Here is a 27,996-nt window from a genome sequence, read left to right as displayed (position 1 = left end):
TGTAGGTGTAAAGGGCAGCACTGGAGACATTTAAAGGGAAAAGAGCTGGATCAGAAGTCAACGTTTTATCACTGTGCATGAAAATATTGACAAATTGCAGGTTTTTGAAAATAGGAGGTCCTGGCAAGTTAATAGTCCAATGAAAAACTCAAAAAGCTGAGTTACAAAATGTCTGTTTTGCCATGACATTAAGAGAATTGTTGGGGTTTATGAGCATAGGGGTAGATAGCCCCAGACCCTTCTCCACTGGGACTCATTTGGATGCGTTTTTCAGTTTTCACATCAACATTTATTTGGGACAGAGCACCATTCTCAGGAATTACACTGTCTTGACTGAAGCTCTAACGCTCTGATCTTAAACCGAGGAATTCAACTAAAAAGGAACGTGATGATAGGGTCTTCTGTGAGTGGACATAGAAGTGCTCAACAAATTGACAGATGTAAATAATTCATATGTTGCATACACATATGTACCTGAACTTGAAGTGTGAATCTTTTAATTAATGCTTTTTAATCAGTGATTGTACCCATTGATTGTGTCTTTCTCTTGTTGTCACTTACTCTCAATGGATTTGTTCCTGTTTTTTGTCCCTAGTGTTTTCCAAGAACTCAGTAAAGTTAAAAGACAAATGTACTTGTCTGTGTCTTCCTGCAGTGGCAGGCCATCTCCTTGACAGTGATCGAGAAAGTGCAGATCGCAGCAGCCATCTTGGGCTCCCTGTTCCTGATGGCCAGTATCTCCTGGCTGGTGTGGTCGTCTTTCAGCCCGTCAGCCCGCTGGCAGCGACAAGATCTGCTATTCCAGATCTGCTACGGCATGTATGGCTTCATGGATATCGTCTGCATCGGTGAGGTGCTAGATTTCACTTTGGTTTATTACTTGTTTAGTACAATTTTGAACCTCATAATTCCTCTCTGAATTGATTTGTGCAATTTAAGACAGAATGATATTTAATGTGTTCAGTGTGGTACATTATGCATTCAACAGGCAAAGCAAACATAATGTCAAAGGCCGCCGGCTGTGGCTGGAAAGTTTTACATTATCGATAATCAATCTATACCACATACTCCTTCATATCATTTCTTGAGTCTTGTCATGGTTCACTGGCTTATATTTGAATTACGCACATGATTGTTTGCCACTTTTATTAATACTATTCAGTATATTACAGTCACTATATTAAATGTGATGAAATGCTCAGTCAAAACTGAATTAATTAAACATAAATTAAACTTTTGAATATTGAGCATTCAGCAACTGCAGTGATTTTTATGGCATATAATGAAATGTGTTTCACTCTATAATTTACTCTGATGACCATCGTGCGCTGAGATAACGCAACAGAAAAAAAGGTGCATCAACGCATTTTTAACCATCTTCTGGATTTGTGTGGGTGTCCAGATTCAAACTTGTAGCATCCACATTAAGCCTGTTGTCTTCCTCTTGATTGTTTTTCCTGCTATGGCCATGGAATGAAACGCCCTGCTCTGCGTCTAAAAGAAAACTCTTTACTGCCACTGCAGCAGACAGCAGGATAAGAGGAAGAGGAGATTGATTGTCTCCGGGTTTGGTGGCAAGGATTGACTGCGGAGTCATTATCGCTGCACTTTAAAGAGATTAACTTGTCACCAGGCAGACACAAAGACCTGACTTTCACTTATCCACCAAGTTGGAGTGGGAGAGAAACAGCGCTGAAGAGCAGAGACAGGATTTTATCAATAAACTCTGTAAATATAGAAAAGGTTGGGAATTATTATTATTATCCATTTTTAGCAGACTGCTACAGCACAGAGCGGTATGTAACTGCTTACATCAGAGGACAAAGTTCTACCATAACTGTAATAAAAGACCTTAAAAACTCTGCTAGCTGTATGTGGTGATGCAGTTCTGTATACTGGCTGAAGTGGCGATGATTGTACAGAAGGTAATCAGCTCAGCTTAAGCAGGCAAAACATCCCATTCGTACGTACAGTATTTCCCTCTATATTACTTTCAAATTGAAAAAAAGCCGTAAAATGTTGGAGTCTAAGCAGCTCTTGTTGCACATGGATTTCAATTTTCCAGATACTGAGTTCAATGAACATAAATCAATAAGCAATTTTAAACTGTGATAAGATTTTATCGAACAACCCCAGAGAGCAGATGCATCATTTTTGCTAACTCTAAATCCAAAAGTGGTGAGGATTGCTGTGTCGTAAGTTGTGCCACGTCTAAAATGTTTCTAAGAAATGAAGATGATATCTCAGGTTGTGGTGCAGTACTTTAAAGATAAGTTGTTTTGTTCTGCTATTCCCTCAGCTAATACTTTAACACAGTGAATCTACCACTGCAGAGATATAGATCACTTTGTGGGGTCATTGAGACTGCTGCCAGGCAGTGACGTTGTCTAATTAATGCTCTGATCTCCACAGCGCTAATTGTCCACGAGGGACCGTCTGTGTTTCGTATATTCCACCGCTGGCAGGCCGTGAACCAGCAGTGGAAGGTCCTGAACTATTGTAAGTCTATGGACAATGAAGACCGGAAGAATGGCACTGTGGACAGGACTCTGTCACAGCGCAGCCCAGGTTATCAGACCGGGGTAGGAGTGTCCACCTCCACCTCCTCACTGATGGTGGTGGCCTCGACAGCCGATGGCTCCACCTCTACAGCCGTGGTGACGGCTGCAGGAGGACTGGGAACACATGTGGACCCCAACAGCGGCAACACAGTGCCAGACCAACACTGTCCCTACAACATCCTCCACCTCCTCAGCCACCTCAGGCAGCCAGAGGTCCGCAGCCAACCCAGCAATAGCACACGAGAGCTGGTCATGAGAGTCACTACAGTCTGAGGAGTCAGTTTGAGGCCTTATCTCACATGGAGGTGAACGATTTATGAACCAGCTGACAGTTCAAAATAAGTCTTGTCTCAACTGCACTGGATTAATACCATGTTCTTGTTCGTTTCAAAATGCATCTCTGATGTCCTTACATGCATTGAATAAAAGTCAAAGTTGTTTGATTTGCACAATTGGTTGAAAATGTATTATTTTTTTATATTTGGGGTAAAGAATATGTATTAAAATGTGCATAGATGTTCAATGCATCTTTGCATGGTGAAGACAATCTAAGCGCAAAGGTCCCCTTGCTATTGATTGAGCGCTTTCAACCGCATCTCAGGTGACACCTAGGCCAGCTCTGTTTGATTAATGAATGCTGGGTTGAAAACTCCAAATCCTTCATAAAACGATTTTTGAGCTTAGATTGTCATCGCCCTTTTCTTTTTGATCTGTCTGTATTACATAACAATGATCAAAAAAAAAGTAGAAAGAACTTCCTGTAAATTTGTATTTTTACAATAGAAAACCTTCAAACCTTCTGCACCATCGCAATGATAATCAGTGACAATTAAAGGACACAATCAGTATTTTCCTTATTTAATAAGTGCAGTAGTTCATGAGAAGATTATGAAAAAAATAACATATCTCTGCATGTTAAATTGATGTACTGCAGCTTTTCTTTATTATACAGGTTGACCAACTAAACTCAAGATCTGGAGCAGTAAACGGGCAGCCTAAACTAATCCACAAACCTTTTCTTAGATTTTTACCTTCCTAAATCAATGCTTGTTTGATAGCACATGTTTAGTACTTTTGTTCCATCATTTTCTTTCCCGACACCATTATGTGATTTTGTTGAGTTTGGAGAATGCATTTGCTCTTTTCGGAACACATGTTGTGTGCCTTCTTTTCTCAAAGAGGTGCCTTTTACAGTATACCATCCATCCATACAACAATGGGGTTGAAGTACACTAAGGACAGATCATCAGCTAGTTTGCTTAACTGCTTCTACCCGTATCTGCACACATGAAAAGACGTTTCTGCTCCGAAGCAGTGGTGTCACTTGTGCTCCATTAGACCCATATTCATGTTCACATTTGGCTCACAAAGCTCATCTCTTGTCTCTCAGATTCAGATATGCTCTATGATATTTCACAACAGCTCTTGTTTCATGTCCATGAAAGATCATTTAATCTCAGGAGACACTAGATCTATAAAGCATGTTGTAGGAGGGGAAAAAAACGCTGTTAAAAACATGCTCATAGCAGGGCGGACTTATTGATGGACTTATTTACCCATTTTCTCCCCACAACTTCAACAGACAGTGTGAAGACACTGTGCATTACTCTATGTCTCTCATTCGGATGCAGTCTCCTAAAAGAAAACATCTTGATGCTTATAACATCCATTACAAGCAAAAAGTCCAAAGCTGATCATAGTGTGAAACATCTTTCAGGAGCTCTGCCTCAGATGCTCTTCTTTTCCAACATGCGTTACATTAAAACAAATCATAAACTTAAAAATACATCTGATATGAATGAGGAGCTTAATGTCATGTAATTGGTTTTTATTTCTGTAGGTTTCTATGCAAAGCAGCAGTACACTGTAACCTTGTCTTATCAATATAAGTGTTAACTTTATTGAAGGGAAACAAAGCATAATCATGAAATGAACTACCTGCTTTAGTGTTCCTCCTAATTGATCTCCATGTTACCTGGTGGATGTGTTATTTTTTTCAGCTGCTGTTCCTCATCATAATCAAATGCCAGGAGTACAGTATCTGCAGAGAGTCAGGTATGGCACCATGATTTTCTGCTGAATTATTTAAGCCATGAAGTGCTGATATCAATGGGTGGGAGCTGCTGTATGGATCCAGCTTGCAAAGAGCTGGGAGGTTGCAGAGAGTTCATCATGATTCAGCTTGCCTCAGTCCTCTTCACAATTGTCTCTTTGAACTCACACGCGCACACACGTAGCTTTGATGAAACTCAAAAAACAACCAAACGCACAGGAATTAAGTCTTTCTGTCAGAATTAATATGTAGTACGTCTCCAGCAGTTTACATATTTAACTGTGCTCAGTTGCACGTCATGAGATCATAGCTATTGCATGCTTTGGAAATAACATACTCTGTGTTAAAATTAATGTTGGAGCAGGGAGTATGAAGACACACTTGTAACTCTGTATTTTCAACTTTCTCTGTTTTTAAGGCCATCTTTTTAAAACAATTCAAGGTGTGCTTTCCATTTCCATTCATAGTTCTCAGGTTTCATTTAATCAGTGGATCCTCTCAATACTATTCTACGATTATAAATCATATTTGAATATAAAATGAGACAAAATTTAAGCCAAAGCAGAACTACTGTTGCGGTTTGTAAATTTATGTAAATTTTAACTTGAGGCAAACATGAGAAAAAGTAATTCACGAATGTCATCAATTAGATTTTCTATCAAATGTGAAAGCTTTTAACATCTCTGCTGAGGCAAATAATCGAGGCTCTTTGCAGAGCCTGAACATCTGAAATTCATACAAAGCCGTGACTTCAGACAGATTGTCTTTCTCCTGGTTACAGTGTCATAAAACCATAACCATTGTATAAGCATTGCTTTCATCTGCAGAAAATTGACCCGAAAATGATTTATGCAGGCTATATACAATACTGAACCATTGAAAGTGGGTAAATTGCATACAGCTAATGTGTTATTCAAGCGGAATCAGACGGGCAGAATATACCGAAATCACTCGCTGCTACTTCTCCTACCTTTGAAAATGAAAATGTGCAATTTTTGTTGAGGTGAGATGAAATGACAGTTGTTATAAAGAGGCTAGGATCAATGATAATGCTCGGAGAAATTGCAAGAGAGGCAGCCTTAACACTTATGGTGAGATTCTTCATCTTTTGAATCCATCCTTTTTCTATACAGACTTATACCTGTTCAGAGCCAGGGGCTATGCCTGAGGCAGAATCTTTTGAGTTAATTGTCACAGAGAAACAAACATCTGGGCAATTTTAGAGGCTCTAGTTCAATGCATCTGCATGTTTTTAGACTGGGAGGAAACCTGCACGCACACAGGAAGAAACTCCAAACAGGAAGTCTACAGAGGAGATTCCCACCCACAACCTTCTTGGTGTGAGATGACAAGACTAACCACAAGCCATCGCTAAATAAATAATAATTTAGTAGGAATCTCCTTTTACGAGCGAGGAACCAATTGAAAAGATATAAAACATTCTGTACTTCACTTGTCAAAAAAAAAATCTGTAAGATCAGAAATAGATTCTCAGTAACATGTTTTTGTAGCTTGTGTTCTCCCCCTGGTGGCCCATTGGTGAACTGCTCTCTCTGGCTACTTTGAGTAAAAACAGCTTTATATTTACACTTAAGTGGCAAAATTTGTGGAGTGGACAGTGATTTACAGTTCAAACTACAAGTAGGAATGTATTGTCTTGCTAAGAGTAATTTTACGTGACAAGTGGCATGTCTCTGCAAACACCATACTGCTCACTGTAATAGGTGTTGCTTGTCTGTGTGAAACAATGATACTATACAGTTTAGGGCCCAAGAGAAATTCAGAAATACAAAATTCAGAAATTGATTCCCTGTCAATGACTCTGCACATGGCAACAGCTGAGTCAGCAGTTTGCAGATAACAGTGCTAACAGCGTTAACAGTGAAAAACAATGACGCAGCAATGACAAACCTAACAGGGTTTAGCTGATGGGGATATGGAGGGTGGCACTGCTGCAGTCGGTCGGGATCAGCTGTAACTGCCGTTTGAGCGCAATGCGGAGCAGCTGCCCTTAGTTAACCAGTGGGGCATGCTCACATGCACGAGCATGCACTAAAAGCACAGCATAGCAGCTCGTTTTTTGCTGCTATATAAATTTTCTGAATCATGTATATTGCACCCTTAAAACAGTACTTTTACTTGTAATATGTTTGCATTGTGTTTTGATTATGGACAGTCTTATACATTATAAAAATACAACATATCAGACTTTAAGGGATATAAAAAATGTATTCTTATCCCTAGTGGTATTGATATTGAAGTTTAAAAAAGGTGTTCATTGGTAAAACATATATGGGTTCCATAACTAACAATTTGAATATGTTCTGCCAAAAAGATAATGGCCTTTATTTGTTAAATGTAGTCGTCATTGCTTTATTAATGTATAAGATATTTGAGTGCTCTGGTTTGAGGAGGTCATCATACTCATTGTTCCTTATTCCTGCTCCTCGTGGTGCACAGCTGCTCGTATACCTGTAAATGTTAATCTGGATGCAGCAGGCATTAAAACGAGTGTTAACCGGGAGGAAGCAGCTCAGATTGCCTGCCTCTCTCTTAATCGCTCACTTGCTACCTCAGCATCTCTGCAGATGCACCCCCACCCCACACACACACACACACACACACACACACACACACACTATGGTTCTCTATAAACAGCAGCAGCCCTTTGTGAGCAGGTCAATAGCAGCACCACTGAATTTCTCTAGCTGAGCCACTGATGAGGGACTTCCTGAGCACGATGCCTTTGAATGTCGATAAATAGATCGCCTTGCACTAATGCATTCCTGCTGATTGTTACACTGTGTCAGAGTACAGTGTGTGACTTGATTAAAATACATCTCTTAAACTAGGGCACATGCCCTAAATGTCCAATCCTTGTAAACAACAAAGGTTTACAGTGTCTGGGCAATTCTATTGAGCAAAATCTGGATCAGCTATACCATTATTTCCAGATTTGACAGGGCTCTATAGTCAGTAATCCCGCTTGCTGTTTTCCACATCTTTTTATGTTTTTCAGTGTATTTTCTATATTCTCCTGTCTTTGTTTTGCCTTTGAAGGTGAAGATTTCACCATTCCCTTGAGGATTTAGCTTCATCCACAAATGAATGTGCATGATGAAGGAACTGAATAAACAGCAAATGGTTTATGTGAGGATCAGGTCTATTCTCTATCCTTATATGCCCTTTTTTATCCAAGCCTATACCGCTACCTTGCTCCTGGTATCTTACTGGATACATTTCAGTTTTCTAGCCTTTTTTTTGTTCATTCATGTGCTAGTGGAGAAGTCCAATATCATGGACTTTAGCGGCTAAAAAGAAGCAGTAACACATCCCAGTATGAAAACATAATTGATTTATCTTAATGTAGGATTCCTTGGTCAGCTATTGGGAAACTTACAGTGATTTTGTAGGTCTGTTAAGTACCTCACAATACATCTTTACCACAGCATATCTGAACTTGCTTACTAAAGTTAAATGAAGCATAAAGTTTCAATCATCAGGACCACTGAGTGACCGCGCTACAGTTACTGCTGTGGTCTCTGCTCTTGATGTATAGTTTTAAAAAAGAAGAATGTCATGGAGGCATGAAAAGACAGGCATGTCAGTTGTGATCATATATCTGCAGAGTCTGAAAGGAAATTGTCCTTCAGGAGACAATGAAAAATTGATTTTATGTCTCGTGGCAGTGAGAACAAAGCTCATGCTGCAGGGTCTCCAGTGCCATCAAATTCAGAGGACCTGTGTGTGTGTGTGTGTGTGTGTGTGTGTGTGTGTGTGTGTGTGTGTGTGTGCACGCACGCGCGTGTGTGTGTTTTATGGCAAAACACCTCGGTGATGTTGATATATACCAAACCTCTGGTAAAAGATAATTGTAAAAAAAAAGAAGTACATGGTTGTCCAAGAAAAAGATGGCTAACGGCCAACATTAGCTGTCAGAGAAGACGCTTTATGGTTCCCCAAGTGTTTTATTGGGAGGAGACAGTGACCTGGTCAAGAACAGGCTTTAACGATCTCAAGCATCTTTCTGAGATGATTACTACAGATGAAAGCAGCAGGACATCATGGTGAAATTGGTCTTGCATGGCATTGCTTACATTAACTGAATTTACAGCCTATACAAACGGCAGGACAGCAGCAGCAGCAAGTTGAGAAGTATGTGCCCAGTCGTATTATCCTCTGTGTTAAACTGTCTGTTAAACTGGAAGTACATATTATAACAAATTGTAAGATTGTGTAATTTTCAGGTTTTGTAACTTTCAAAAGTAATTGCTGCCCCACAATTAAAAGTTAGGTCATTGGTAACACTGAATGGTAGTGTTACACAACAAACGTTTACAAGAAAACTCCACAGAGAACTTTTGAGTAAAACTATTTATTAAATACTCGTATAAATCCTTTATTCACAGTACAGAAGTATGTACAAAATGTAGGCTCTGTGAGTAATATTTTGCTTTTTGTTCTATTTCCTATTCATGGATATTCATGCACCAATGTGTAAATACCTTTTCCCTGTTTTAGCTGGTTTACATGATGTTAACTATTATATACACTGCTGGTCTATAACAATGCATCACAAGCAAAGTGCACAAAATGTGAATACTGAAGTAGTCCCTGAAAACTACACTTAGATAGGCTTCACTGCCTGAGTAAACATACTTGTACTTTATGTATACCATGTATGCAATTTCCCACAACCTAAGGAGATGTATTTAAATAGCTTGTTATATTTCACAAACGGTCCAAAACCCAAACAGAAAAACACTGGAAGCTGCGAGTGTTTCGACATTTTTGCATGAAAGTTGTTTAAACTGATCAAAATAGGCTGATTGAATTATTTTTCTTTTAATCTACAGATTAATTAATCAAATCATTATTTCATAAACTATAATTTTTGGATAGTTGAAGCAGTTAAATTCCAGCATGACATCTCTGGTGCTGTGCAGTCTTACAGTGTAAACAGACTGTACAGCAGCCTGTGCAGCTCTCTCCATGTAAGGATATGCAGCAGTGGTGTTGAAGTGTTTGTAAAGCTGCTGCTGTTTGGAGAGAATCAGTCTGTGGCTCACTTTTATTCTGTCAAATCAGGCAGATAGATAGATTATCACGGCATCTTGTGTTTATTTAAAGCTGCTTTATTTTCCAGATTTACACCAACATTTTGGATACCGTGCTGTCTCTCTTGACTCCAGCAGCTATGTCAAACACAGGCCGACTATCTAAACATCATCTCTCCAATGAAATTCCGTTCCGCGTGCACGTGCACGCGTTTATCAAGCGCGCTCTTGCGTCAATCGAGATTAAAACTGGGCGTCTCCTGGACCAAGAGATGACCCTGGACCAGTCGGCTGATATGGGAGCTCAGACTGAGAAGATTATCTATAGTTTACATTCTTTGGAAACTGATTCCCGACAGTTTATTGTCGCATCGTTCATTAAGAACTTTGTCCGTACTGTCGCCGCGGTGAGTACACTTTAATTTAACTTTTCTATAAGGTTTAGTGAAGTGTAGTGTGTAAAGCACGGACCAGATGCAACTCAAAATATAAAGCAATTAGTCTTTGGTTTATATGTACCGTACGTCACAGATGACGGTGTTTTTGGAAGAAAATAATTTACAGAGAGTTAAATTAAGGATAGTGGTCGCTGATGTGGTCGCCTTGTGGGAGATACGTTGTTATAAGTGAAAGTGCTGATTCTAAAAAGTAAAGTGTAATTATTCGCAGCAACATGTACTCAACTCATCATAAGTAAAAGTAGCATAGCAGTAGAAGCAGAGTTTTATGTTATTCTGCATTATAGCATTGGACCACAATTACTGATGCATTAATAAGCAGCAGTGGTGGAAAGTAACATTTACTCAAGTACTGTATGTAAGTCCAATTTTAAGGGTAGTTTCACTCTACTTGACTATTTTCATTTTACGATAGTTTTTACTTCTACTCCACTACATTTCAGAGGGGCATATTGTATCTTATACTTCACTACATTTAACAAAGAAATTATGATTGTGCCAGATTAGGATAAAACTCTATTGATCCCTGAGAGGAAGTTCACAGCCCACCCAGCAGATTAATTAAAATGACCCCCACTTTTACCAGCTTCAACATTAAAGTGATTCTCACATTAATACATCAATAATTATAATCCAGTGATATGATATACATTATTCTGAAATGGGCCATTCTGCATAGTGAGTACTTTTACTTTTGGTACTTGAAGTGTATTGATGTCAATGATTTTGTACTTTTACTGAATTAAAGGTTTAATGCATGCCTTTTGTAACAGAGTATTTCTACACCATGGTGTTGCTATTACATTTTAATGATGTGGCTGTTCCAGTGGAGCTAATTTGATCCACTTTATATAGTGTTGGGTAGTTTAATCAATAGGAAATATGAATGTGTGAAGCATGTAAATATATAGCTGTTGAAAACATGTAATGGGCTGAAAAGTATAATACAGTATTTCCCGCTGGAAAGTACTGTTGTAGTAGAGTAGAAGTATAAAGCAGCATTAAAAGGAAATGCTCAAGATGAGTACAAGTACCTCAAAATAGCACTTAAGTAAATGTACTTACATTCCAGCACTGTACAACAGCACAGCTGTCTGGCTTCGAGTTCCCTCAATAAAATCTTATCCATCTGTTGTCATCTTTATGTTTTTCAAACAGTACAACTCCTTTTTAGATGTGGGCCCTCCTTAAACAAAATCTTATCTAGATCCTCTGATGTCTTTTTCATGTTCTATCATTCATGACATGACATAGTTTGTGAACCCCCGGCGTGGATGACTGTTTCATCAAACAGGTGGTATATGCAACTGAAAAGATTTCCATTTCAGCCACAAATTAAAATATTGCCCTTCTTTTCAACAGTGCGTGGTTATTCACATGCAGACATTGTTTAAAACAACGATAAACATTCCTAAGCTCTGTGAAGATGCCTTCTGTGAAGACTCACTTGTTTGACAGCTATTTCCTGCATTTAAAGGGAGCGTTGGAGTGAAAAGTAAGCCTTCAACAACTGTCCTCTCCTCTCTCTCTTCTTTTCTTTTGCAGGAAAAATGGCGATGATTTCAGGGTTCATCTTTCTGTGCATGCTCCAAGCTGCAATCCCTCAAGGTCTGACCCCTCGTGGACCGAGGCCGATACCTGGGCGAGGCGACAGTCCAAATACGAATCCACCTCAAGGTTGTAAGAGTGAGTTCCATTCATTTCTTTAGAGCTCAGTTGAATATGAATTTCTTTTAAAGAATTTAGGCCTTTTTATATATTCAATGGTGGAAGAAGTTTTCAGATTCTTGACTTCAGTAAAAGTAGAAATACCACACAATAGAAATACTCCATCATTCAAAATATTACATGAGTAAAAGTAAGTATTGGTAATGACATATACTTAAAGCTACAGTCGGTAAAGAAATAAAAATAACTATTATTTTCATATTTCCTCAAACTGTCTCTATGTGCTGACAGTAGTACATGAGACTGATAATCTGTGGATAAAATAAGGTTCCTTTGCCTTCTTTTAGTGCTCCTAGTGGCTTTTGCGCCCAACGAAAAACAAACAATCAGAGCAAAGAATTCTCTAACGTAGCTGTCAAGCGCTAGTCAGCGCTGATCAAATAATAATCAAGTCCATATATCATACAATAAGTTGATAACGTAAAAATGATTGTCCATATATTGTACCATAAGACGATAGAGTATTTCTTGTAGCAGGCCTAGTAACTAGCACCACCAGGATTTGAAGCAAGTTTTACATCGTGGTCAAACGGTGGAATTACACATTTCGGGTCCGTTACGTGATGCCATGTGGCCCAAAAATACTTTTCCCCATAGTCTTACTTTTGGAAAGAGACTTCTGTAATTCACGGGATAATTTTATTTTAGGTAAATCAACTTCCCGGTACGAACACTTGAACAGCCCTTATTTAGAGTTATTTTCCTTCCTTTGTTCATCTGAATTCTTTACTCGGTAGTGGAACTTGTATTTGCTTCATGTGCTACTGAGCAACTTTCACAGGAATGAACGGGGCCCCGCCTCCGACGCTTTGTCTAGTTCTCTTTATACATCCATGTGTAAAAAAATACAATATTTCCCTCTGTAATGTAGGGGGTAGAAAAATATAGAAAATACGCAAGTAAAGTAAGATTACCTCAAAACTGTACTTTAATACGGCACTTGAGTAAATGTACTTTGTTACTTTTTACCACTGCATGTGTTACATTTGTAACGACAGTAAAGATGTTAACACTTTGGTCAATGTTCTCTCCTCCAGCTGGGATAATTGACTGTCCCGTCAAGGTGTTTTTTACCCTCGACACCTCAGAAAGCATTGCCTTACAGGAGTCCCCGCCTGGGAGCCTGGTGACAAAAGTTATGGAGTTCACCAAGATTTTTGCCCAGAGGCTGGTTGATGAGGAGTACATGGGCCAGATCCAGATCTCCTGGTCCATAGGAGGCCTGAACTTCTCTGAGTCGCAGCACATCTTCAGTCCATTCACAACCAAGGAGAACTTCATCAGGAACCTCAATGGGATTATATATAAAGGCAAAGGCACCCACACCGACTGCGCCCTCAAAGAAATGACTCACCAGATGACCCACCACTACTCAGGGACGAAGGCCGTCCTCTTCTCTGTGGTCATCACGGACGGGCATGTGACAGCAGAGCGATGTGGAGGGGTACGGCAAATGGCAGAGAAGGCATTGCATAAAAAGATACAAATTTTCTCAGTGGCAGCGTCCAGGAGCATCGATGAATTAGGAATGAGGGATGTAGCCGGCGCTCTCCCTGAAGTGTACCGTGATGACTACTTAGTTGTGGACATCGTTGATGGGAAACCAGAAATAAAGACTGAATCCATCGATCGTATCATAAAAATTATGGTGATCTGAAATCTTCCTCCTTTCTTACCTTGAATGCTTATATTCTAATTCAGATTTAATTTACAGTATCATTACAAGGCACTTTTCACTTAGAGTTGTTTTTTCTTTGCAGAAACATCAAGCCTTTGTACAGGTAAGGAGGAATTAACTATTATTATATGTATGTTATTTGATCAGACATTAAAAAGGGATACATTTCTGCTTATAGAAATTGTGCCAAATCTCTTGTTTTCTATGTTTTCATGTGTTACTACAATTAATACGGTTTTGTTGTCGTGTTTGATCATGTAGTGTTATAAAGAAAAATGCCTGGAGAGTCCTGGGATCCCTGGACCAAAAGGGCCTCAAGGTCCAAAAGTGAGTAGCAAAAACAAAATCAAAAATATGTAAATGATGTATATTTCTGTTTGTACCAAATTTTATTTTTTTGTTCTTTCTTCTTATTTCTAGGGTACAAAAGGAGATAGAGGTAATACGGGGGCAAGCGGAGACAAGGGTAAAGAGGTAGGTCCAAGATAGCAACATTATTACACCTTGAAATTCTATAAAAAAATAAACATTATTGTGTAATTTTTATGCTGAATATGATTTATTATATTACAGGGTGATCCTGGCATTGAAGGTCCAATCGGACAACCCGGTCCGAAGGTTTGCTGAGGCCCACTGATTGATGGTCTTGTGTGCTACACATTCATAGTTAACTAATTTGTCATCCTTTATCTCAGTAACGTGTGCTTCTGTGCTCTGATATAGGGAGGGACTGGTTCGAAAGGTGACACGGTGAGAGAAATCTTTATGCCCCCGCCTTTCACTTCATCCGTCAAATTAAATGAAAGTCTGATGGCTATTCTTTATCTCATCAGGGTGAACTCGGAGCAGGTGGAGCAAAGGTAAGAGTTTTAATGTTTACTTGCACACATTTTATATTTTATATCCTACTACATCCGACACCGTCGATGTTTGTTTCGTGACATTTTTCTGTCTTCACTGTCCGAATACTCAGGGTGTGGCAGGAGTAACTGGCAGGAATGGAACCGACGGTCAAAAGGTGAGTCTTCATACAACAAAGTAAAATGTACAATACACAGTGACTCTGAATCTGTTCAGCACACTGATGTGATATCATTGTCTCTGGGAACTCTTCAGGGTAAAATCGGCCGAATTGGAGCTCCTGGTTGCAAAGGTGATCCAGGTAACGAGGTAAGTCTAGTACTTGTATGAAATGTTTCTTTACATGATGCTCTCAAGGTGCTAGTGTTGAAATGTTAAATGTTTTGACCGAGGTGAGAAAATGTATCTCTGGTAAGATCGTTAGTGGATCCAGTGCTATTCTAACCGTCTTATTTAATCATATGTATTAGATGAAGTGATTCATGTGGCTTCATTTCTACATTACATCAGCCATAGAGCTATAATAAGGATTAGTTTACTGGTTTACTGAACTACTGCATGTTTCTGTTGTATGTCTCTAAAAGGGACCAGATGGTTACAATGGAGATGTTGGTGACACTGGGACACCGGGTGACAACGGAGGAAAGGTCTGTGTTACATCAAAACTAGCATCTTTCTCTAAAAACAAGCCTAAGAGACAACAGCCATGCTAGCTGCTCTGTGAGGCTGTACTTAGGCACAGCTATGCTTTTTGCCAATGCTAACATGCTCACAATGACACGCAGGTATAATGTTTACTATGTTTACCATCTTTGTTTAGTGTGTATGCTAATATTTGCTAACACCAAACAAAAAGTACAGCTGAGGCTGATGGGGATGTCATCTTACAGGCATTTAGTCATATTCAACTAAATAAAATCTTTGATGGCACTAGAGGAAAAATTAAAGGCTTCCTGACGGTATTACTGAGGGGGACATGAATGTCTCAACCAAATAGAAATACATTTTTGAGACATTTCACTCGAAAACATAAATGTTAACTAACTGGTGGCGCTAGAGGAAAAGTTAGAGGATCACCAAAGTCAGTAGGATTCATCCTCTGGGAATCGTGAATGTCTGAACAAGGTTGTACAGCAAATGCTTCAGTAGTTGTTGAGATATTTCAGTTTGGACCAAAGTGAAAGACAGATCAACAGACACCGCCAGTGTGGCTAACAATAGTCCCCTTCCTCAAACTTTATATCGATATTACTTTCCACATTTTTAAAACGCTTTGCAAACTGTGATTAGCCATGCTAGAGCTCAAGGGATGTCACTTTGTTCATGGTATGTTGGTCATTTGGTTCAGAGTGAAAGATTTTTTAATATATTGTTATTGGATCTCAGAGGATCCGACTTCAGAAGGTCAGAATTTTCACAACAGAATAGATCTAAACCAAGAAAAGTGAAACGTTTCATAATTTGATGTGCTCCGTAGACTTTCAGACGTCTCAAATGTGCAGTAGATAATGTGATTTGTTTGTTTAGGGAGACTCAGGCCTTCCTGGAAAGTCGGGTCCCCCCGGCATTCAGGGTGACCAAGGACCAAAGGTAAACTTTAAATTAAACACAATGGAAAACATTGTTAGAAAATGAAGATTCTCCTTTGCTGAAAAACAAAATCAAAAATCTCTGTTCATTAGGGTGAAGAAGGAAATCCTGGAAATCCAGGGCCACCGGGAACAAAGGGTCTTCTGGTACGGAAAAACATTTATTTTCATTATAATGACTTCTGCTATGTATTACTCTGAGTAAGTTACAAAGCTGACTCTATTTACTCTTGCAGGGAATTCCTGGCGGACCTGGACAAAGAGGCGAAGGGGTATCTCAAACACTTTTATTTAAAACAAATAAAAATTGCCATAGTTTGTTATAAATTATCATTAAATGAATATTAACAGGGAAGGAGAGGAGACCCAGGAGCAAAGGGAGGACAAGGTTCTGATGGGCTAAAAGGAGCAACGGTAAGTCCAGCGCTCAGAGGAAACTTTAGAAACTGTAGAAAATACAGTTCTACAGAAATATGACTCAACTTAGTGTAGTTTGCTTTAAAACAAAACATGCTGAGAAGAACACGATGGGAAACAGAGCTGGTGCTGAGGATCTGAGAGCCAAATAACAACTTATTGTGAAACGCTAACAAATAGTGGACTCGGTTGACCTCACAAGAGAATTTAACATGAGAGAAATGAGTCCCACGAGTTTCAAATCCCTCTGCAGGGATTTAATCTTCCAGAGAAAGATCAGAAACACTTCCTTGCCGAGCCTGACTCAGCTCTGTGTTGCTATTGGCCATTTTTTTTATCAGATTCTCTGGATAATTACGCCCAAATTGTTGCTTTACTGTTGTGTTTTGTGTACATTGGTTGATGATTAATGGTGTGATGCAAATCCTGACACACTCATTTATTTTCTAGGGAGAACTAGGGCCACAGGGGGGCAGAGGCCTGCCCGGAGAAAATGGACTCAATGGCACAAAGGTGAGGGGATCATGTTGTGGGTGGATTTTGGCAGAGGGATGACTCAGCAGCTTCCTAAGAATTCAGCAAGTCATCTTTAGATTCGCCTTCATGTATTGGGTCTGCAACCAAGATAGCCTGAACTGAACTTGTTATCGTAAAAACACATCTTCCAGGGACGTTGAGTTGTCCAGTACTGTGCATTGCCAAATTCCCATCAGCCAGAATAAGTCAGTGTACGTGGGCTGGAGTGAAGGTCATGTCTAGTAATGATGTTTTCCCTCATATTTTCTCGTCCAGGGAGACCAAGGACTGCCGGGACCGAGGGGTCAGCCAGGAGAAACAGGGGGCCTCGGAGGAAATGTGTGTCGTTGATAACACCATAAAAACTGTATATTCTTAACAAAATATTTGTGTGAAATACACAGTTGATAATGTAACTTTTATTGAGTTTCTTCTGTGGTTGCAGGGCACCATGGGAAATCCTGGGGATCCTGGACGAAGGGGAGACTCTGGGCCACCTGGACCAAAAGTGGGTAAAAAGTTTCTGTCCATCACTTTCATCATGTAAAATGCTTCAACATTTTGTGATTATTGTGATTTTTTTGTTTTCTTTTAAAGGGTGACAATGGAAGAGCAGGATTCAACTATCCCGGACGGAGAGGATCCACTGTACGGTTTTCTTTCTCCCTCACAAAATTCCTGCATATGTTGCATACTCGGGTCTAAAGTAACTGTGCTCGTTCCAGGGAGACAGAGGTGATCCAGGTAGAAGAGGACCCCGGGGGGGCAGAGGTGAATGTGGTGCCAAAGGAGAAGCTGGAAATAACGGACAACCAGGAGAGGCTGTAAGTTAAATAAGAACATGTCTGAAGTGCAATTTGGGTGTCAACCTGTGTTTTGACCAGAGATCGTAGATTAACAAAACACCAAGAAGTTCATGATGTGCAGAGAATACCTTAAAATGAATGCTGTGTATGCTGCTCAGTAATAATATCTATCCATGCAGATATCTTTGATTTATCCAAGCTTTTAGGTATCTGTCACAATCAATAAAAGTGGATGAAGTTTGGTGAACACAGCATTGAACAAAGTGAAACAGATGCAGACATCAATGAAAATCTTACTTCCACAGAAATGCAACTTTATGCAAAAACACTTGCACTGAAAAATGTTTTCTGTTCAGGGGATAGAGGGTCAGCCGGGTGAGCCAGGAGGGAGGGGAACAAGAGGAAATCCTGGATCTGATGTAAGCAACAGCTCAAACACTTAGATAATGTCTTGGCAATGCATGCAAATTTGAGATCCAATTGCATTGCCTTCTCCTCTTTGTGTGTGTGTGTGTGTGTGTGTGCAGGGGGACCCAGGACCAGTGGGCGATCCTGGGCTCAATGTGAGTCAACTTCATAAAGCAGTACAGTTTTGAAAAATACGATAAAGTAATTATATTTCCTTGGTTGTATTACTTCTAACATGCACACCCGTCACTGCAGGACTGCGATGTCATGGCTTACATCAGGGAGACGTGTGGTTGTTGTGGTAAATATCACCGATCAAACACAGCTTCATTGTTTATTGTCTTTCAGCATACTGATCCAGTTCTTGTTCTTTTGTCTCAGACTGTGAGAAGCACTGTGGAGCTCTGGACATTGTATTTGTAATTGATAGCTCAGAGAGTGTTGGGCTGACAAACTTCACCCTGGAAAAGAACTTTGTTGTCAACACCATCAACCGGTTGGGATCTATGGCCAGCGACCCTGTGTCATCAACCGGTACAGTCAAAACACAGCCCAGACATCCCTGCAAATCCTTTTGCAGACACAGTTTCAAGTGACAAGAAGTAGATAGAGGTTGCCCTAAGAGATTAACCGTTTCCAAAACGTGAATCAACTTAATCCACCACTGAATATACAGATAGAGCCAAAATATCTGGACAGGCCCTCACTACACTGTTTAAGCCAAAACATCAGCAATGTTTTTGATTTACACATTTGTGAGTAAGGTTGGCAATATTTTGTATTTCTTACTTTCAACAAATCCAATGTAAAGACCAAGACCAACAACTAATTTATGATACGGAGAAGTATTTTCTGTACAACCCAATCATACTATAGCTGTGTGGTCGAACTCCAAGTAATAAACACGACGAAAAAACACAGAAATGATCCATGGACACTGTGGTCAATTTTGAGGCATCCTACTGCCATTTAAAAAGACTCACCACAGCACCATGTTTGTACTAATACGTGACTGAAAGTAGTCACAGACAAATGCACAATTTACACTTGTTTGAATTACTGTATTTTTGGCTTTGGTATTTTTGTGGGATTTGTTTACAGTAATGACTTATAGAGTAAGGCCAGCCTCATCTGCCCCCCCTTGACATGTCTACCTCTTCCAGGCACAAGAGTCGGAGTTGTTCAGTTCAGTCACAACGGGACCTTTGAGGCCATTCGTCTCAATGACCCAAACGTCAACTCCATGTCTGCCTTTAAAACGGCAGTGAAGAAGCTGCAGTGGATAGCCGGGGGCACCTTCACACCCTCAGCACTCAAGTTCGCCTATGATCACCTCATCAGGGACGGCAGGAGAGCCCAAGCCAAAGTGTCCGTGGTGGTGATCACAGACGGCCGCTATGACCCACGTGATAATGAGGATTTGCTCCAGTACCTTTGCAACAACGATGTGGTGGTGAACGCCATCGGGGTTGGTGATATGTTTGAAAAGGAACAAGATGACGAGATCCTGGTGTCTATCGCGTGCAACAAGAAGGAGCGCGTCACTGGGATGAAGCGTTACGTAGACTTGGTGGCTGAGAAAATGATACAGCAGATGGAGACGGCTCTCTGTCCTGGTGAGCCTGGACCAGTAGTACAACAATACTGGGACTTCTGACCAGTTCTCTAACTCATGTCCATTTGATTTCCCTTCCAGACCCTGTGATTGTGTGCCCTGATCTCCCCTGTAAACGTGGTAGGTGTTGTTCACGGCTAGGTGATTTGTTCAATGGCACATTGGAGTGCAGCTCAGTGATTGATTCGGTTCCTTTCATTACAGAGCCTGCTGTAGCTTTGTGTGTCCAGCGGCCGGTGGATTTGATATTTCTGCTAGACGGCTCGGAGCGCCTTGGGTTGGAGAATTTCCGGCACGTCCGTGAATTTCTGCAGAAGGTGGCAGACAGGCTGACAATGGCCAACAACAAGACTGATCGTATGCGAGCCCGCTTGGCGTTGATAGAATTTGGCAAGGCAACTGAGAACCACGTGGCCTTTGCTCTCACACACAACCCTGCCACCATCACCAACGGCATTGCACGCTTGCCTTATCTCGACTCTTCTTCGAGCGTGGGGTCTGCCATCCTTTACACCATCGACACCATCTTAGGTAAAGGAAATGCTCGCCAGACGAGACGCAACGCAGAGGTTTCATTCGTTTTCATCACAGACGGCATCACTGAGAGCAACGACCTGGACGAGGCTGTGAGTGCCATGCGCGGGGCACAGGTTGTTTCCACTGTGATAGCCACAAGAAGTGACGTTGACCAAAAAGTCCTCATGAAGCTGGCCATGGATGACAAGGACGCCATCTTCAAAGGAAAAGACTTGTCTGATCTGTCCCTGTCCAGTTTCTTCGACCGTTTCATCCAGTGGGTGTGTTAAAGAAAGACCACATGGATGTGGACGTCATACTGGGTCATACTGCTTTTAATCCAGCATTGTAAACATGAGATACTGGTCTACTACAATTCTACTTTGCACTGTACAATTTGCAAATGACACCAAGGCATTGTGTGTGGGGAAAACTGTATTCATCTACAAATCAAAGTACAAGTCGTACATTAAGCTTTAAGATAATAAACCTGCAGTTTCTTGGACAAGGCAGTGATGTCTTGTGTAAACAAAGGATTTGTCATGCACATAAATCTTAAGATTTAAAGCACTCACTCGTCCAACATTCCTGAAAATTCCCATGGAATTAAAACAGGATTATTTCAAATCATTTTGATATTTAAGACAAAACACATCTGAAGCCCTCAACATACAGTACTTAAGTACTAAAGAAAAGTATTTCACACAGTACTGGCACACACATTAGCTCAGTCAGACATAGTTCTATGCAGTACGTATGCTGTTACTCAGTGTTAGGAATGTCATCGGTCCCAAAGTGGGAGGCAGAACAATGGACGGCTGAATAAGTTTGGTCCAGTGGAGCTGAATGATTGCATTCTTCTTGTTTCTCGCTGCATACGCTCCCACTGCTCCCACTGTTACATCAGGTCCAGCTGCATGGGAAGAGAGAAAAAAAACAAGATGTGAGACTGGAGCGTTTGTATGAAAGGTCTCAATAGGCCGTCCTAAAAATACAGGAAATGGTCTTAACACGAGTTTTGGCAACTTCAGTTAAATATTTAAAAGCTGAAAAAGGTCAGAATTAAAGAAATCACACTTGCCAAGTCATCAACATCTCCAGTATCTGCAGCAGGCGGTGCAGCCGCCTCCTCTTTCTTCTCCTCAGTAACCAGAAACTGAGGACAGAATATGCTTCGGTCAGTAGAAGTACATTCTTCATTTCAAATAGGTAAAACATTCCCCATTTCCTTAACGCCTCACAGTGGTTTAAATAGGGGGTCACCTGATTAGCATCGCTTTTGGATACAGCGCTTCCTTCAACCTCGTCCTTGCTGATAAGCGTTATGGCATCTGTCAATCAAACAGCAAGAAATAAGTCTATAAACGCCTTTAAGCAGGCTCGTGATTCAGGCCGCAGTGCATTTTCAAGCATCTATCAGCTCCCACACTTTTGCATTATTTACTTATTTTTTTGGCACCCAGGGAAATGATGTGGAAATTCTCCTCAAGGGAGAAATGATTTGGATGAAATCCTGCAGCCGCGGGTAAAGAGGCTTATCGTACCTTGAACAAGCAGGTCCCAGAAGACCTCCAGCCCTCTGTTTGGGATGCTTCTCTTCAGGGACTGGAGGTAACCGTTGTACAGATTGGCATCCTCCAGCTGAATTTACGAAAAATATGAAACATTCAGAAATCCGTTTTACGAGTCTCCTAAAAGCCAACTCCTACACACAGACAACATAAGCACACAGGAACTGGCCTCGGTTCAAGCCGCGGGAAATTAAACAGACTCGTTGTAATCTTCTCAAACTGACTCATAATCTCCGTAGCAAAACCAAAACTATGCCTTCTGATAATGTCACAGACGTCTGGAACAGAAACCGCCTCCTCATAATTGCATTTGCCCGAACGACAGATAGCGAATGTTTATTTACCTTAACCGACTGCTCTCTGAAAGCCTGGATACAGGTGATGCTTTTCATGTAGTACTGTGTGTCCTTGTTGCCAAGCAACTGCTCTATCCTGCGAGTCAGCTGCTGACAGACTATGGGAAGGACACGGGGGTCACCGCAAGCAAACAAAGAGAGAAACACAATTTACAAGGGCTGAACATGAGTCACCATGTTTTATAATACAAACAGAGACACAAGAAAAAGCTGGACCGCACCCTCTCCGAACGGAAGACTCTTCTTCTTGATGAGAGTCCGGAAGTCTTTGGCTGGATCCACGCTTCCCACCTGGTTAAGAGTTTTACATTTGTGAGGACGGAGGTGAAATGGAAAAGTATGCCTGTTAAAACAAGTGGTGAAGTACTTTTTTTGTGGTTCTCTCTCTCTCTAGGATTGTTATGCAACCCGTCTCCCCTGATTCTCACCGAAGTAACAGAGCCTTCGGCAATGTCAGCAAAGCTGTAGTCCTCCTCCTCTTCATCTCCTTTTGCCTTCTTGGCATCTGGCTCCTCAGAGCTGTAAATGGCAAAAAAAGTAAAGCCTCCATACTGACATGTATTAAACACTACTGTCAGATAATAAACACATTACAAATTCTTTTACACAATCTCCCAAATGAATATTTTCGACACTACGTGACTAACATTCCTGTGTGTAACGTTCAGGGACCAACCGCCACACTAAATCAAACTCACTCTTTGCCAAAGATCTGTGCACTCGTCTTCGGCTTCTTTTTCTTCTCCACTTCCACGAGAGGAAACTTCTTCTTCAGCTCCTCGAGTGGACCCTGGCAACGTTCAGCGACGACATCGGGGCGTTCAAGAGCAGCCTTCAGCCACGGCTCCATGGGGGGAAGAGGGGTGTCGGGGCTCACTGCCCGATGATGCAGACACTGAGGGAAAGGTTGGGTGAGACAGACCGGGACTGAGGACTGAATATGAACAGCCTCTAGCTGGTGAAGCTCTAGTCAGACAGATTATTTAAAAAATTTTCTGACATTAAAAAAATGACACTCCTGTCGCCTCAACTCAGAATAAGTAACAGAAGTACTGTATCTCTCATATACAAACTGCAGTACCTGGAAGTGCCTCTGGAAGGAAGGGTTGGGAATGTGGTGGACCTTGAACATGTCCTTTTTGTCTCCGTTATCATCCTCTTCTAACATCATGGAGTCAATGAGGGAGTCCACAGCCGACAGCTGCGTGTCTAGAGGAATCACATAACACACAAAAGTCCAGTCCTCCATCTCCAAGTGAAGTCTTCGAACTGATTCTTCTCTTTGAAGGATTTACACACACAGCGTTGGTGACCATAGGTGTCATGGTCACACCTGCGGGTCGAAATATTGTAGCTGCTGCTGTGATAATCGGAAAGCTCCAGAAATCTGCAGTCAGTTAAACATGAATGTGTGAGTTCTGTGAGGTGTTTTGTACCTGACGCAGTGAACCTTTTGTTGTTTTCAAGAGAAGGAAACGTAAACTGCCTGAGGTCTTCCATGAAGGGCAGCTGGACGTAGATCAGACACTATTGAGGGTGAAAGACAGATCATTAACTCTGTGCTACTTGACACCGATACAGTTAAAGGTTGTGTAGGATTTAGGGGGATCTATATTTATTCAGTCTTGGAAAGGCAGGTGTGCGAGTAGGGGTAGATGCCGCTAAATCCTACACACTGGCCCTTTAAATGTACCTAAAACAGCATCTTTAGTTGTCTGATCTCACCTCATAGTTCCTCTTGATGCAGGGGAAGGCTGCTCCTACTTGAGGGTTGCTGCGCCGGTCATAGGCGTAACGTACAATGGCCACCATGTTGAGTTCATCTAACGCCCGGATGAGAGCGGACAGCGCAACTCCTGCATGCTGCTCAGACGGAACAGTAGAGTCAGAAACAGGTCAGCATCAATGTGTCATCACCAGCAATGTGGCGGGTCTCTCCACCCTCACCTCATCATCCTTGGCAGGAAACACCTTGATGGCTTGAGTCCCCATGAACTGATGGCGACGTACCTGCAGGTATAAAGAAACAGTAGGTGAATAAAGTAACCAGCGCAGTCTGAAAAGGTTTAAGTTCGTTTTACATCACACTAGCATAGAATATATATATAATACCGAGTTCTCTTTGGCGAAGCCAAGAACAGCAAAGCACTTCCCATCGTGCTTGTATTTCATCTGTTCTTGATCTACTTTGGAGAAGGGAACGATATCACTTCCATAACGAAAACCTGTGGACACAAAATATTATATTTAAGAGTGTTATTAAGTGATAATTAGAACGTTGAGTAATCTAATCTCGTACAATTTGCTCACCTTGGATGGTATCATCCTTTTGCACCTCTGTCTCATTGTCATCATCCAGACAATAGACAGTCTCTCTCTTCACGTCGTCCCTCTTGTTGGTTTGAGCATCAACTGTGGTCCACATTTTCTTAAGTTTCTCCTCTGTCACCTGGAAGCAGAGAATAAAGTCACACTACCACTGTGTGTGTGTTGCAATCCGAGTTTCTCTGCGCTTTTGTTTATGTAGTATATATCTGTAATAATATTGTTACTATCAACCACACAAGATGTTTGTGAACATATTAAAACCTTCATTACACAACATTAGACTTATAGCCTACAGAAAATTAGGATTTTCTAAAAAACGTGGTGTTGTTGAAACTAAGAGCCAATCAGCTGTTTGATCAAGCGACAGCCAGGTGTTTCCCATCATCCACTGGGTCTTGCAGTCGGTGGAGAGCAACTGCGGCGCCGGGCTCTAAAAACGTAATGTATCTTTGTATTAAGCATGTCGTGTATATTCATCCAGCGTACTTCACAGTAAACTTACTGCTTTGTATCCAACGATACGGATGGGCAGACAGCTGCCGATGGTCAGCTGACAGGGCCAGGCCATCGGCCTCCTCTCGACACGCTTAAACATGCACAGCTGCTCAATCGCATTCCTACAGCGGGAGTGAAGCACAGGGGAAAGCCAAAATCATCCAATAACAGTATTCATTACTTTTAGGTGTAAAAAGCACCATGTGATTCAGACAGAAACACACACGTAAAGAAGAAAGAAGTTAAGGCATGAGAAATAAACCTGAAGGAGTAAATTTGATCCAGGCCATCCTCCTCATTGAGGCTCAGACTGATGTGTTTCACCATGTCGAGGCCGCTCTGCTGCTCCCCGGACAGATCTTTGCCTGCGCCCGGGTGACCACCGCTTCCTCCGTCCGGATCTCCTCCACCCTCTCCATCCTCCTCCGCAGGGAAAGGCAAGCTGAAATTGGTTTTGGTGGAAGGAAGCACACATAGGAATGAGTACACTCAATGTACTTTACAAGAGACCCATTTAACATTGTAAGTTTGATTATTCTATAACTTTACTGGGAAAATATGTGGAGCTTCTGTATCATGTGTGCTTTAAAATGACACATAGTGAACGTGTTTGAAGCTTACAAAAACTGCACAGTGATATCAGCTTGTTTCAGGTTATCAATGATAACGTCCAGCTGCTCTGAGCTGGCCTGAGTGTTGAGGTCAGTCAGGAGGGAAATGTTGAGACGATCACACCTCTTCCCCCTGAAAAGAAACCCCAAACACAATGTCAAAGACAATAATTAACATTTAAGTGCATGGACATCTTTCTTTCTTTCTTTCTTTCTGTTAATCGTGAGAACAATGTGTGCGATACAGGCAGCTCCTTACTGCGTTTCTGTCTTAAGGAGATCCATGCACACAACAAGAGCATCCAGCCCTGTTGAATGGGAGTTAAGGAGGAAACACATTCTCACACATCATCGAGGATAACGGGGCTGTACACAAACAGGATGCATGAATAAAGTCAAAGTGTTTAGTCTCTGTGCGAGTCACAACTCACACAGAATTGCCTGCGTTATTGTAATATTTTGCAAATATTTGATGTTAAACATTTGTTGGTTACAGCTTCACAAAGAAAAAGAGTAGCTCTGATTGGTGAGACTTTGGCTGAAACATGAGCATCTTTGTTTGAGATCTGCGTGTTTGCTACCTTTTTAATCAATGTTGTTACTTTCTAGTATATCTGATATCACTATAAACGTGTTTATGCTTTTGGATATCAGTCAGATTAAACAGCACAAAACACTACACTTAGCCTGAAGGTATGAACCCTGTAAGCTTTGATGAAGAGCTACCTGTCTTATTACAAATTAGTGTGAAAGGAAAGCCCTTGATGTTGCACAGCCTCTATCACAGTATATGTGAATTCATATCAAAATATAAATATAATAGATATTGTCATATAATACAGTTTTTGGGAAAACAATTAAGAAATTGTTAATGGATAAAATAACATACCAGGAGTGTCTGTTTTGGCTTATCCAGGAAATGAAATACATCAAAACAAGTAACTTAAAACCTTTAGTACTATTAGATGTAGTCTTTATACGTCTTTATACGTCTATACAATGTTAACTGAAAAACTGTATTTTTAAAGAAGTAAGCAAAAGGATACAATCAGCCTGCTGACTCTCTGGATGGATCTGATTCTCTATTTCCTCCAGAAGCTCGAAGTCAGGCATCATGAGGTTGCGATGCACAGTGATGTTCTGGTACTGGCCGTCCTGCTCCAGTGAGTTCTTGGTGGAGTCTGTGCCAAACAGAACTAAAGCCAGTTCATCCTTGGTCTCTGCAAAAACCTGTCAAAAAGGCATTTTGTTTTCAGTGTGTTTCAAAGATTACAGAGATCCTAAAAGATAGATTTCAATATGTGGTAGAAGTTTACCTGGCGCTGCACAAACTTCTGGATAACTTTTTTGGCAAGTTCAAAAGGAGGCTCTTCACCCGGGGCAGAGTTGGACATGGAGAACCCAACGTCCATACACAACACCAATGCTGACTACAAAAAATGAACAATACAAAAAAAAGCATTGTTTTATTTTTCCAAATGTATTATTTAAGGCACCTAATTGTTCTCATACTGTTAAAAACACTACAGATGTATAATGTTTCGGTATACATTCAATGGGGGTCTTAACATGTCTCAACATGTCGCCAACGTTTAACGTCTGAAGAACTATTTGTTTCCAACGTTTGTAAACTGCCCATTCGACACAGCAAAGATAAGCTCACAGACTGGACAAAAGAGTTGTTAAGTTCGTTAAGAAACGTGAAAGAAAGTAACTTACTTTGGCACCTGCCATCTTCTTTTTTTCCCTCTTCCTAAGTCTGCGCGTTACTGTATTATGGCTCCGACAAGAAACTGTGAACGGTAGAAACGAGGATGTAGTTCCGGTTTCCAGAGGTAATTGTTCCGCATTAATTTTACAGAGCACCATGCGATCTCTTAATGTTGGCTGCTCACCATAAATTAGTGAATACCTGTTTAACGAAAAATACCAGACCTGCATCAGTCTGTGATAGTGTCAGTTGCGGTGTTCTTGAGCTCGAGACGAGTCAATGCAACGTAACGTAATGATGAGATGTAGGTCAAACGCCCTCCAGCGCTTCATATGGCGCTGTGCACAATTTAAGGGTGTGCTTTAGTCTGTGCTTTTATGTAAATCGAGTCGACTGGTGGCTAATTTCATGGCTGTAGCCAGGAATTCAGAAATATGTAGGTAAAATGCTATGATGAATAAATACATAATAAATAAATAAATAAATACAAGTTATAAAAATGAATGTATTAATATACAAACATAAATAATACTAAAATACTCAGTTTGCCCACTCTCAACCAAATGTAGAATATTTAATAACTAGATTGTTCATAATTGTATTTTCTAAAAGTTTTATTTCTCTTCATATAGGTCTAAATGCAACCTTCTCCACACTTAAT

General features: G+C 40.8%; 2 protein-coding genes across 5 annotated transcripts; one reads left to right on the top strand and one right to left on the bottom strand.

Moving 5' to 3' along the window:
* Window positions 1–20,793, top strand: LOC116389548 (collagen alpha-2(VI) chain-like). Of its 2 annotated transcripts, XM_031858300.1 has the most exons (29): window positions 1–848; window positions 4,562–4,616; window positions 11,675–11,815; window positions 12,895–13,505; window positions 13,618–13,638; window positions 13,797–13,862; window positions 13,956–14,009; window positions 14,109–14,153; window positions 14,259–14,285; window positions 14,369–14,395; window positions 14,509–14,553; window positions 14,652–14,705; window positions 14,981–15,043; window positions 15,924–15,986; window positions 16,079–16,132; window positions 16,222–16,257; window positions 16,337–16,399; window positions 16,853–16,915; window positions 17,195–17,257; window positions 17,364–17,426; window positions 17,516–17,566; window positions 17,644–17,742; window positions 18,081–18,143; window positions 18,252–18,287; window positions 18,388–18,433; window positions 18,514–18,666; window positions 19,296–19,748; window positions 19,829–19,867; window positions 19,952–20,793. In XM_031858300.1, the coding sequence occupies exons 1-29, from the start codon at window positions 822–824 to the stop codon at window positions 20,551–20,553; spliced, it is 3,183 nt and encodes a 1,060-aa protein (XP_031714160.1). In that variant the 5' UTR covers window positions 1–821; the 3' UTR covers window positions 20,554–20,793. The 2 variants fall into 2 exon arrangements, with proteins under 2 accessions (XP_031714160.1, XP_031714161.1); XM_031858301.1 differs by lacking the exon at window positions 1–848 and having other exon boundaries at window positions 2,845–10,078.
* LOC116389549 (X-ray repair complementing defective repair in Chinese hamster cells 5) lies at window positions 20,271–27,612 on the bottom strand. 3 transcript variants are annotated; one of them, XM_031858304.1, is made up of 21 exons: window positions 27,344–27,610; window positions 26,941–27,054; window positions 26,671–26,854; window positions 25,884–25,932; window positions 25,635–25,757; window positions 25,276–25,455; window positions 25,021–25,135; window positions 24,501–24,639; window positions 24,303–24,415; window positions 24,138–24,200; window positions 23,916–24,053; window positions 23,627–23,717; window positions 23,272–23,399; window positions 22,889–23,085; window positions 22,619–22,709; window positions 22,412–22,481; window positions 22,179–22,288; window positions 21,808–21,904; window positions 21,527–21,594; window positions 21,345–21,419; window positions 20,276–21,176 (listed from the first exon to the last, which is right to left on the bottom strand). In XM_031858304.1, the coding sequence occupies exons 1-21, from the start codon at window positions 27,563–27,565 to the stop codon at window positions 21,162–21,164; spliced, it is 2,382 nt and encodes a 793-aa protein (XP_031714164.1). In that variant the 5' UTR covers window positions 27,566–27,610; the 3' UTR covers window positions 20,276–21,161. The 3 variants fall into 3 exon arrangements, with proteins under 3 accessions (XP_031714163.1, XP_031714162.1, XP_031714164.1); XM_031858303.1 differs by having other exon boundaries at window positions 20,271–21,419; window positions 27,344–27,611; XM_031858302.1 differs by having other exon boundaries at window positions 20,272–21,176; window positions 21,345–21,594; window positions 27,344–27,612.
* Between the last annotated feature and the right edge of the window lie 384 nt (window positions 27,613–27,996).

The sequence above is a fragment of the Anarrhichthys ocellatus genome, unplaced genomic scaffold (genome assembly GCF_004355925.1).
Source record: "Anarrhichthys ocellatus isolate YVR2014 unplaced genomic scaffold, GSC_Weel_1.0 scaffold20, whole genome shotgun sequence".
Taxonomy (NCBI): Eukaryota; Metazoa; Chordata; class Actinopteri; order Perciformes; family Anarhichadidae; genus Anarrhichthys; species Anarrhichthys ocellatus.
Note: the sequence above shows the minus strand (reverse complement) of the source record. Positions and strands in the feature narration are given on the sequence as shown.